The 12,629-nt window shown below is 41.5% G+C and overlaps 1 protein-coding gene across 6 annotated transcripts in view; it reads right to left on the bottom strand.

The window, feature by feature from the left end:
* CACNA1G (calcium voltage-gated channel subunit alpha1 G) overlaps positions 1–12,629 on the bottom strand; it is a 561,987-nt gene that overhangs the window by 179,784 nt on the left and 369,574 nt on the right. For 5 of the 6 annotated variants that reach the window (XM_075349676.1, XM_075349674.1, XM_075349672.1 and 2 more), the window contains exons 14-18: positions 10,687–10,762; positions 8,444–8,628; positions 7,932–8,348; positions 4,317–4,417; positions 733–856 (exon numbers count right to left, since the gene is read on the bottom strand). In XM_075349676.1, the coding sequence (XP_075205791.1) occupies positions 733–856; positions 4,317–4,417; positions 7,932–8,348; positions 8,444–8,628; positions 10,687–10,762 (903 nt within the window). The remainder of the gene's footprint in view (positions 1–732; positions 857–4,316; positions 4,418–7,931; positions 8,349–8,443; positions 8,629–10,686; positions 10,763–12,629) is intronic. The other variant, XM_075349673.1, reaches the window with a different exon arrangement.

Here is a 12,629-nt window from a genome sequence, read left to right as displayed (position 1 = left end):
TCCTTCATCGGGACCAAAAATCACGCAAATCAAATTGCAATGTGATTTTTGGTCCTGAGGAAGGAGAATAATCTCTGAAACTCATAGATGAATAAAGATCACGATTCCTATCTATTTGGTCTTGGATTTTCTTCAACGTCAACGCAGTGTTTAACCCTTTCCTTAATCTGCACCTACCATCTTCCACCGGGTAGCTGCAGCAGCCGTTGGTACACGTTTATACACTGGTTTCACAACTACTACATGTGAGCCTTCCTGATCCCTTCATATCCACTACTCTACTGGGGTAAGACCCTATCTGCGCTTTGTCTCCCTAAATTTGTTTTTCTTTTTAAAAACTGTAAGTAGCCTGACAAATCTGGCAAATATATTTTGTTTGTATTTTTTAACCATTAATTTCATGTAGTTATTAATATCATAATTCATGTGAAGTATTCTGAAGGATCAGTCTTGTCAAAGTCAATGGTGGTCATTGCAAAAAATAGCAATGGTGCTAGAAAACAGAAGTTTGTAAATTCTTCCCGTACTCATGTGGGTATTCTTCCATACTCGAAAAAGACATAGTGATAGGGAGTTTAGATTGTGAGCTGTAATGGGGACAGAGATTATGTCAGTAAATCACTGCAGAATAAGATGTTGCGATATAAGTAGACATGATAAACATGTAATTCATCATAGATGTGGAGCTGATCTGCAACATAGACATTTCCACTAACTTTCAGGAATACTTACAGCACTATGAGGCTCTATTTTGGGTCTTTCCATTGCAATAGTAATGCAGTTCAGAAATATAATGACTAAAACAACATGATCGAACATCCTATGGGTGATGATTTTATTGCACATTAAACGGAATCTGTAAAAAAAAAAGAAAGATTACTGACCATTTTTTTCTGCACTCTAGTGGTATATTACATTTTCTAGTTTAGACTGAGGCCACACAGTGACATGTTGTGTGACAGCATTTTACAAACAAGTCAAGTGATCAAAACCATTGTCTGTGATGCTCTGATGTGTGACTATATTAGAGCTGTGATATGGCCGTTATAAAAATAGGCAAATTGCAGAAAGGTACCATAAGAGTTACAGTCACAGGTGCCCAATATTGATGTCTCTGAGAAAATTGTGAACTTAAAGGGGTTGTCCACTACTAGGACAACCCCTTCTGATTCCACATGTATCCCCCAGGTAAAATAATAAAGTCTATATTCACCTCCAATATTGGTACTCTTCCAGCAGTGTCAGGGCTTGCGGTGCTGGGGCTTATGTGGGGTTGTGGCATCACACGAGCCCTGTGTCCAGTCAGCGTCGGCTTCTGTCTTCCCGCCTTTGGACCAAACAAGTTAATCAACAGGAAGTGAGCACTGTGGCTGCGTTCACTTCCTGTCAATTGCTCATTTGGTCCAAAGGTGGGGAGAAGGAAGCCGGTGATGATTGGATGTGGAGCTCGTGTGATGTCACAACCCCACATGAGCCCTGGCACTGCGAGCCCCAGCACCACTTGAAGGGTGCCAGTACGGGAAGTGAGTATAGGCTTTATTATTTTACCAAGAGGAAACTTGTGGAAGCAGAATGGGTTGTACTAGTAGTGGACAAGCCCTTTCATAGAAAATCTATCTTCATTGCATTTTTTCAACATTAATGCCTCACTTGCAGTTGGTCGTGTATTGCAAAACATTTCCTTATTTAAGGGAATCTATCAGTAGGATCCACCCTTCTAAGACGTCTATATGGGCAAGTAAGTCATAGAGATCTGAATCAAATGATACATTGATATTTGCGATATGTGATATTCCAGAGAGATCCATGTTGTTCTTATATGTAAATAGCTCCTCCAGGCTATGGGCCGGAGACTGATCTACATGAGAATCTGTCTACAGAGATTATTTTTAACCCCATTTTATTAACCTTCCTATGCCCTACATGGCCTTTAAAACAGCTTAGAAGGGACCATCCTATTGACAGGTCTCCTTTAAAGGCTAGGTGCAACTTTACAGCAATTTTTTTTTTACATTTCTAATAAGTTAAAATGAAAAATAATGTAAATGTGCAATAAGCTTTAATGAAAAATATTCTTTTATTCTCTTTCTTTCTATAGCTCTTATTCAGACCTATATACCTCTATTGAGACACAGTACAATCAAACCCCGTGTAGTCTGATCCTCATCATACTTCATTCTACCTTTCGTTAATATGCATTTAGCAGGTTGACAACAAGGAAAAGACAGATTAAAGAAAGTATCATTGAAAGGGGTTGCCTGCTTTCAGAAAATCTTCGTCCCTGGGTGCAGTTTGTTGTAAGAAGGAAAAAGAAACCAGCTTTACTCACCATCCCTGGTTCCAGCCCTGAGTATCATCTAGTGTCCGGTACTGCCTACGACCCTGACTTCACAGCAGCAGCCAATCAGTGAACTCAGTTGCCCTGCCCATCTAGGTGGAACACCCCACTCTGAGCCACTGAGCTCAATGACTGGCTGCGCCGCACCCAATACCAGACAACTTGGGGTTGTGCAGAGTCGCTTTGGACTTGTGAACGGTGAGTAAAGTGCGGTTTGTTTGTTTTTTTATCACAAACTGCACCCAAGATAAAAATTTTCTAAAAGGGGGTAAACCCCTTTAAGGAATATATAACATGTAGCTTGTTTATTGCTTATACCCATGGTAGCACATCGATCTCCTTGGGTGCTGCAGATGCAACAACTAGACACTTATATTCAGGATAAATTGCACAGTTGCTTCATTTTTCATTTCAGATGCATTTGTACTATAAGAACATGGAAATCAATGCAAAGAGTGTTTGTCTGAAAAGCTGCAGAAAACCTTTCAGACTACAAACATGTGTTGTACGTAAAATCTTAATATCTTCTATTTTTGGCTGGAAGGCTCCAGAAGGGAGCGTGAAAAAAGGGTTGTGCCTCTCCTTGTCTTCTGGTTGAGTTCCTGCTCTTACATTGAAGTCGGAGAGGTCCTTCCCAAGTCTAGTTCAAAGCGTGAGCAAGAGGAGGGATATGAATGATCTCCTGGGATAGATATATAATTAATATATTGTAGATTTCTCAACGCTTGATTGCAATATAAGAAAGGATTATATAAAATGAGGGGGATATTAAGACAGGAATTACTTGGATTTCTTTGACATTTTTTGTGTGTTTTTTACATTTAGTCATCTTTTTGATTGCTGCTATTGAAATCTTGTATATGCAATTCCCTAAGATTTTCTTGAAAACAGCTTCAAGTTTATAGATTTCTTCATAATTGCTTGTGAAGAAGAATGAGCATATAACTGTAAATGCTATACTCCTAAAGTAAAATAACCTACCATGACATGCTATAGAATAACGTAATCTAACAATATTATGCAGGTATCAAAAATATTGATCACCTGCGTTAGTCCATACTGATGAAATATTGAAGAAAATGGTTTGCTATTAAAGACTAACATGGCACAAACCTGGCACTGGTTTTCTGAATAATGGAGAGATTTAGGTACCCACCACCATGTTCCTAATGCCCTATTTCAGTATTCTGTCATGAATACTGTCAGTAAATGCAGACTGTATCTGTCATGAGTGTGTCCCGCCCAGGGTAGATCTCTGGCAAGTCTGGAATCTGATCCACTACTGAAGTGACACCTACTTGCTTGCAGTGCTGTAAGGGTTAAGCACCCTTTCCTGTATGGTTGCATTCAGTAGCTTTTATCTCAGGTGCAGCTTTTGCTACCACCCACCTTTGCTATATAAAGTCACGTCTTATCATCTGACGCCGGTAATAGAATCTAAAGCCTTATTTTCCTGTGGTCCACTTTGAAAGGAGCCGGTCTCTGGAAGAAGCTTTTGTCCAGTGACATGGTGTTAGCTGCATAATAGCTGCTTGGAGTGTTTTTCCTTTTTGTGAAATTTCCTGTCTCTTTTCCTACTCTTGTGTTTCTTTATTGCAAAGGCAAGACTTGTGCTCTCGCCGGCCTGCTCACTAGCCAGGGTGAGGTTAGGGAAAGCAAGGACTTAGGAACGTGGTCAGCGGCGAGGTGAAAGAACCCGTATAGGGACATCAGGGAGTGCAGCTTACAGCCTCAGATAAATGCAGGTGGTGACCTCACTCTCCTCTGGCTAGAGCTAGGGCCCGCCATTGTACTGTGGCACCTGTGTACCCTCTGTGTTGTGGCCCCTGCTGGAGATTTACCTGGAACATGGCAAAATCCCGATAGTAATCCGTGACAGTAATAGCCATTTCTCAGCAAGTCTACACAAACTTTACATGCACTATTTTTTTTAAATAAGTTACATGATTGGAAAAAAATTCTAATAGACAACACATACTTGGAATAAGGGGGGAACAGGTAAAGGGACCATGTTTCCCTTTCTTTGCACCAGGCTGGGAGATGAGATGTTATCCATGCTCTTAATCTTTCTCCTTTGCTCTGCAAAAGCGAAATAAAATAGAATGTTATTACATTGGCAATATTGTAAGGAAAATAGAAAGTTGTGACTACACAATGTACTGTATATAAAAATACATAGAATAAAATAGCACTGTACTACTCTGTAGTACTAAATAATGTGAGATAAGAAACATTCTTTAAATGGAACCTGTCAGGATTATTTTAGGTAGGCATTGAGTTTCTAATTTTTATTGCACATGAAGGAGAAATTGCAGGATATATTCTGTGATGATATATTAGCTACTAAGTACCTCAACACATACACAGGTTTCACATCAAGCCTATGTTACTAGGAGAAACACTCCCAAAAAAGAAAATTCTAAAGGGTGCTGTACACGCTGCGACATCGCTAACGATATATCATAGGGGTCACGATGTTTGTGCCGCACATCTGGCGTCGTTCGCGACATCGCAGCGTGTGACAGCTAGGAGCAACGATCAACGATTGCAAAAACGTCAAAAATCGTTGATCGCTCCTTTTCATAATATCGTTGGTGGTGCATGCCGCTGGTTGTTCGTCGTTCCTGCGGCATCACACATCGCTATGTGTGACACCGCAGGAACGACGAACATCTCCTTACCTCTGTCCACCGGCAATGAGGAAGGAAGGAGGTGGACGGCATGTTCCGGCTGCTCATCTTTGCCCCTTCTCTGCTTTTGGGCGGCCGCTTAGTGACGCTGCTGTGACGCTGAACAAACCTCCCCCTTAAAGGAAAGATTGTTCGGTGTCTCCAGCGACGTCGCTAAGCAGGTATGTGCGTGTGACACTGCCGTAGCGATATTGTTCACTACTTCAGCGTTCACCCCCATGACGAAACAGCGACATGGGCGGGTGCTATTGCACATGACATCACTAGCTGTCGCTAGTGATGTCGCAGCTTGTAAAGCACCCTTTAGTCTTAGGGCAGACTGAAACATGCTAACATGCTGTATATAAGAGCTTAGGCCACTGTGTAGAATGTAAAAATTACTTTATAATACTTACCTAACGGTCAGTCCGGTGCAGACTGGTCGGATGGCTGGCGCCATTCTCCGGTGCCGGTGCCTCCTCTTTTGGCCATCTTGGTCTTCCTCCTTCTGAAGCTGGGGTACATGATGCGTCCTACATCATCCACACTCGCCGCCATTGAGGTCCTGCGCAGGCGCACTTTGATCTGCCCTGAGCAGCGCAGATCAAAGTATTGTAGTGCGCCTGCGCGGGACCGGCAAGTGTGTATGACGTAGGACGCGTCATGCACACAGGCTTCAGAAGGAGGATGAAGATGGCTAAAAGAGGAGGTGCCGGCACCAGAGAATGGAGACGCCCATATGACTCAACTCCACCGCAGCGACTGTTTAGGTGAGTATTATAAAATGTTTTTTACGTTCTACACAGCAGTCTGGGCTCTTATATACAGAATGTTAGAATGCTGGATATAAGAGCCCACTGGTGGTGGCCGCAGCTTATAATCACCAAATCTGGTGACAGGTTCCCTTTAAGGAATCAGCAGCATCTGACTCCAACAACTGATGTTGCTCATTGTGGTATTGATGAATCGGGGCCTTTGTGTCCAGAGGTCTCAAAATGAATGAAGATCACAAACTGAAACTGTGTGCTATTTTATGATGTAAAGGTAACCATAACCAACACTACATGTAAGAATCATTTTATTTCTAAGTTTAAGGTGTTCATATCCAATACATTTTTATCTCCACTATATATTACAAATCTCTGTCTGGTGCAGTAGGTAAACATGTTAAAATAACATCAGACCCAATTATTTCCCTCTTACAGTACTTTGCCTGTGCATCAGTTTACCAGGATTAGTACTATAATAAGTAATAATGCTATAATGAAGCCATGATGGCAGATCTCAATGACATTAATATGGACTGTCAGGGTTCTGGTATTTTAGAGGGCAGGAATTTTGTTGCTGACTTATTGTTGCTGTTGGAAATAAAGGAAAGCAAGAAAGAAATCCCCAACGGATGCCATTAATGTATTGGTTGGAACAGAGTTCAGCTTTATTCAGTGTTTCTTTCAGACATTTTTATTGTCTTTAATGGAGTGTTTTAAAGTTTGAAAATATTGTAGCCATATGCTACCGTAAAGTCTATGGATATATACACACAAAAATGTTTCAGGTGGAATCCGCCCAGAATCTGCCAAAAAAGCACCACAAAACCGCCTCAAAAAATGGACATAATGTACAGCAATCTCAAATCAACATTCTGTGCACATGTTCAGTCTTTTGTTGCTGCTTTTAACCGTTTCAGGGTTTGGAATGTTCATGTTCATTCTTTGGTTGGTTACCGCTCAGAAGCCGCCTACTCTCTATTAGATATTTAGGTTAAAGATGCCGGAGGTAGAGCCACCATGAAGATGAGGGCAAAGGCGCCGCCGGAGTCGACCCAGGAAAAAAGCCACTGGCGTTTTCCTGTTGTGGTTTTGTGAAAGAAAACTGGCTGCTTTGCCACACTATTAAAGACATCATGTGGTCATAGCCTATAGATCATTACTATTTATATTACTTTTTTTCTGTGTAATATTAGCAATTGGTGACACTTTTTTTTCATAATCCAGCATGCTCCTTTCATACATTTTTCTTTGGGGTTATGCAATCGAATTCTATGTTGCACTTGAAAAGCGCAAACATACAAGTGCTGAGGGGGTCTCAAAGGAGCCCAAAGGTCTGGTGAGACTACTTGATGATACGATAGGTGCAAATTCATTAATTCTGATCAATGTAAATATATTCTAAGTGACTTGTCTTTGCTTATATGATTTTACACAATCAGTATTAGATAAATGGAATAGTACCTCTTAAGGCCCCGTCACACGCAGCGATATCGCTAGCGAGTGTACCCGCCCCCATCGTTTGTGCTTCACGGGCAAATCGCTGCCCGTGGCGCACAAAATCCTTAGGAGTCGTCACACAGACTTACCAGCCTAGCGATGTCGCCGTTACCGGCGAACCGCCTCCTTTCTAAGGGGGCGGTTCGTGCAGCGTCACAGTGGCGTCACTAAGCGTCCGCCCAATAGAAGCAGAGAGGAGGAGATGAGCAGCCGTAACATCCCGCCCACCTCCTTCCTTCCTCATTGCCGGCGGCCGCAGGTGAGCTGTAGTTCGTCGTTCCCGGGGTGTCACACGTAGCGATGTGTGCTGCCTCTGGAACGACAAACAACCTGCGTCCTCAACAATCAGCGAGTTTTTGAAAATGAACGACGTGTCAATGATCAACGATAAGGTGAGTATTTTTGATTGTTAACGGCCGTTCGTTGGTGTCACACGCAACAACATCGCTAACGATGCCGGATGTGCGTCACGGAATCCGTGACCACGGCGATATATCGTTAGATACGTTGTTGCGTGTGACGGGGCCTTTACTGTAAAATAGAAACAATCCCAAACCCCAGTATTACAGTATGTGCTAGTTGAATACTTTTATAAACCACTGCAGAGTACCACTGAAGTACTTTGGATAGCACAAAAAGGCATATAGAGATGCTTACCATGTTTGCATCATCATCAATATTATTGCTGTAATCAATTTTGGGCTCCTCAAGAAGAGTCTGAGGTGTGACGTTTGGCAGCACAGTTTTTCCATTACAGCCTTGATAATCTACGGGAAGGCTGGGTTTATTCTGCAATGCGTAAGTGTAAGGAACGTGCAATGTGTCCAGTGCATCTCTTTTGTCCACCAGCTCCATTACATTACAAGAAGAGCCTTTACGAATGGACACTTCCTCATCAGATGTTTCGCCTTCAGAACTCTCCTTTCCATCGGCAGAAAGCAAGGATTTATGTTCACCACTCTGAACCTGTCGCTTAATGCTGGAGGCTCGTCCGATGCTGTTCCAACTAGACCTTCGACTGTTCCAACTGCACACGGCACCCCAGGAGCTATGCGTCGAATTCCGCGCACTGGGCTGAAGGCACAAAAATACAAAGAAGTGTTTTATTTTTATTTCTTTTTCACAAAAGAAGACCTGTTGAATTGACATGAAAAATGTATCATTCATACCATAGACTTGATCTCACTGCCATGAGGACCATCAGAAACGCTGCTCTGCCTACGAGATTCACAACCCAGAGATAGTTCTCCAAACAGAGAATTTTTTGGCACAGGCATGGGAGTGGCAGCTGTATGAATGATGAGAGGTGGTTGTAAATTGGCCTTTACCTCCGGTAATCCATGTAATGGAGTAACTAAAAAAGAGTTGAGTGATGATTGACTTGAAATAAGCTATAGCAATCCTAGTGTGCTACTGATGCAAGAAATTTTTAACTATGGGGTTACGGTTTTTCTGAGGCACTGGGGAACTTGTTTCAATATCTGTAGCATGCTGGAAGCAAAGAGAAAAGGATGCATGATGGTTTTCATGTTAAAACAAAAAAAAATCTACATTGTATAATTTATGAAAGTTGTAACTGAGAGTATTAATAATTCAATAACATAACTTCCAGGGACCAGGAAAGTAATTCAACATCTCTATATATAGAGCTATCAACCTATGGATATTTCCAACATCTATAGATAGAGCTAGGAAGCTATGGATATTTCCAACATCTATATATAGCGAATGGAACTCATGGATATATCCAACATCGCGCCTGCGCGCGCGGGAGATAGATCTACATGTAGAGCTAGAAGACTATATATAGTCTAAGACTATATATAGATGTTGGATATTTCCAACATCTATATATAGAGGTAGACAACTATGGATATTTCCAACATCTATACATAAAGCTAGGAACCTATGGATAATATAGAGATATTATAGATCTATATATAGAGCTGGAATACTATGGATATCTCCAACACCTAAACATAGAGCTATAAGACTCATTTATATCTAGCACTAGAAGCTTATACCGTAAGTATTTCTAACATCTATATATAGAACTAGGAATCAATGGACATTTCCAACATCTATGCATAGAGCTTTGAACCTATTGATATTTCCAACATTATCTATCTATCTATCTATCTATCTATCTATCTATCTATCTATCTATCTATCGGTAGGAACCTATGGATATTTCTAACATAAATATATATATATACATATATATATATATATATATATATATATATATATATATATATATACACACTATATTTATATATATATATATATATATATATATATATATATAGATATACATATATATATATCTATACATATATATATAAGTCTATGGATATTTCCAACATCTATACGCAGAGGAAGAAACATCTGCATATTTCTAACATGTATATATAGTAGGAACCCATGGATATATTGATCATCTATATATATACATAAGAATCCATAAATATTTCTAAAATAGATATATACAGCTAGAAATCTATGGAGTTATAAGGGTTATTTGAATAATTGGGAATGTGCTGTGATTTCATCAACATCACAACAGTATTCAACTTTTCTTCTTAATGGTAATCATTTCTTTAAGTTTACAGTCCCCTTCCATATTCTCATATGTCAGGATTGCTGCAAATTTTGTAAGTCAATGGTGTCACTGAGTCATGTCAGAAAATTGCAATGATTGGGGACTGTGAGCCGAGACTCCCATGATAAAAGTAATCATGACAATCTACTAAGAGCTGTGTCCTATGAGGGCACATGGACATCATAGAGCTGTGACTTAGTAGTAGACCTGATCCTTTTATGTGATATAGAGATGGATAATAATGTTTTCAAGCAATCAATTATGTAAAACCATTTTCTCCATAAATCAATAAAGAGAACCTGCCAGCTGATTCATGCTGTCCGAACCATAGGTAGCATAAATCTGCCAGATTCATTTTAAAGCTGCCAGGGGACCATGCCACTTGGTAGCTATTTCAAGGGGCCAGTCCCTAGTGATTTCTCTACGCCTCCCCCCTTGAGTGACATATCTCTCCCTGTACACATATGTAGAGAGAGACCTGTCACTCAAAGGGAGCGCAGAGCACAGTCTGGAAAAGCCGCTGGTGGCTGGCCTCTTGGACTTGTCCCTGACTGGCATAATCCAAACACTACATCATTTCATTGTTAAATATACCTGGCTGAAATGAAAGAGCTACAATCTGATACATGCTGCCCGTGTAATGGATAGCATGAATCTGACTGCCAGGTTTCCTTTAAGGTGAATTATCTATAACTTGTACAGCTATTCAACAATATGTGGTGATATAAAGTATAATATAGTAAAGTATTACCAATTGTACTGCAAATTTTCCCCATTCATACAGTTATATGGATCATTATTCTTACTCACAAGACACATTGGAAAGGCTTTTGCGAATTCCACATTCATCTGGAGCACTTTCAGAACCAGACAGGGAGCCACCACCCTGCAATTTCACAGGTAAAGTCATTTTTTCAAAAAAAAATTCAAACATTAACTTTATTTATGATATGTAGAACAAGACTAACAACCAGGATACAAAAAGAAGAACAATGCCTAGATCTGATATTGCTAGTTATAAAGCAGTTCCTGTAATAGAAAAACAGAGAGAGCCGGTGCTCTACCCAGAGAGAGTAAGTAAGGCTGGGGCCACACGGGCACTACTGCGATCCCCTTGCATGACACTCGGCTCGTGCTGGCAGTACAGCAGAGCCGAGTGTCATGCGTGTGTCCTTGCAACTGAGGTCCGTTCGTGCGAGCAGACCTCAGCTGCGGGGGGCGGGCTGGCACGGAGGAGGGGTGGGAGGGATTTCTCTCCCTCTCTCCTGCGTAGCCGGCTATTGCCATTCTCGCACTGCACTAGCGGTACACCGGTGTACCGCGAGTGCAGTGCGATTTTTCTCTCGCCCCATTCACTTGAATGGGTGCGAGAGAAAGAGTCTCAGCTTACAATCGCAGCATGCTGCGATTGTTTTCTCGGTCCGATTAGGGCCGAGAAAATAATCGCTCATGTGTGCTGTCACACAGGCTAGAATTGGTCCGAGGGGAATGCGATGTTTTATCGCACTCCACTCGCACTGTTTTTCTCGCCGTGTGGCTTAGGCCTAAATAGTTTGTTTTAGTCATTGCAGTTACAGTTACTTAGGTTGAAACAAGATCTAAGTCCATCTAGTTCAATCTTCCTCCACTAATTATATATTTTGTCATTAAATCATTTAAAACTGACAATGTTGTTTGCACTGAGGAAATCATCCAGCCCTTTTTCAAAAGCTGTTATCGTATCTGTCATTATTACCTTGTGCAGTAGAGCATTCCACAGTCTGGTTCCTCTAACTGTAAAGAACCCTTTCCTATTTAGCTGCCGGAATCGCTTTTCTTCCACTCGCAGTGTATGCCCCCTGGTCCTTAGTATTGTCTTTGGAAGAAATAAGTCATGTGCCAGTCCTTTATATTGACCACACATGTATTTCTACATAGAAATGTGATCTTCTCTGAGATGTCTTTTTTCTAAGCTAAACATATCTAACTTTTTCAACTTGTCATCATATGGGAGGCCTTCCATTCCTTGTAGTAGTCTAGTTACATGAGGTAAGCGACATACAAACTATGCTACAATTCAAATTGGAGGCATTTGCTAATATTATTATTATTATTATTATACCTACTACATATTGGGGGATAGGATCTTGGTGATGGGAATACCTCTTTAAGCTACATTAAAGGCCCATTTACACGCTGCGACATCACTAGAAATATTGCTAGCGAGCGTACCCGCCCTCGTCGTTTGTGCGTCATGGGCAAATCGCTGCCCGTGGCACACAATATCGCTAACACCCATCACACATACTTACCTTACTAGCGACGTCACTGTGGGCGGCGAACAACCTCTTTGTTAAGGGGGAGGTTCGTTCGCCGTCACAGCGACGTCACACAGCGGCTGACCAGTAGAAGCGGAGGGGCGGAGACCAGCCGCATTAACGACACGCCCACCTCGTTGCCGGAGGACGCAGGTAAGCCGTTGTTCGTCATTCCCGGGGTGTCACACGTAGCGATGTGTGCTGCCTCAGGAACGACAAACAACCTACGTCCACAACGACCAACGAGATTTTGAAAATGAACGACATGTCAACGATCAACGATTAGGTGAGTATTTTTGATCGTTAACACTCGCTCGGAGCTGTTACACGCAATGACATCACTAACGAGGCCAGATGTGCGTCACGAATTCCGTGACCCCGACGACATATCGTTAGCGATATCGTTGTGTGTAAATGGGCCTTTACACATCTACATTTTAACTAATGAGGCCAATC

Source organism: Anomaloglossus baeobatrachus, chromosome 5 (genome assembly GCF_048569485.1).
Source record: "Anomaloglossus baeobatrachus isolate aAnoBae1 chromosome 5, aAnoBae1.hap1, whole genome shotgun sequence".
Classification (NCBI taxonomy): Eukaryota; Metazoa; Chordata; class Amphibia; order Anura; family Aromobatidae; genus Anomaloglossus; species Anomaloglossus baeobatrachus.
The sequence above is the reverse complement of the archived record's forward strand: the minus strand, read 5'-3'. Positions and strand labels throughout refer to the sequence as shown.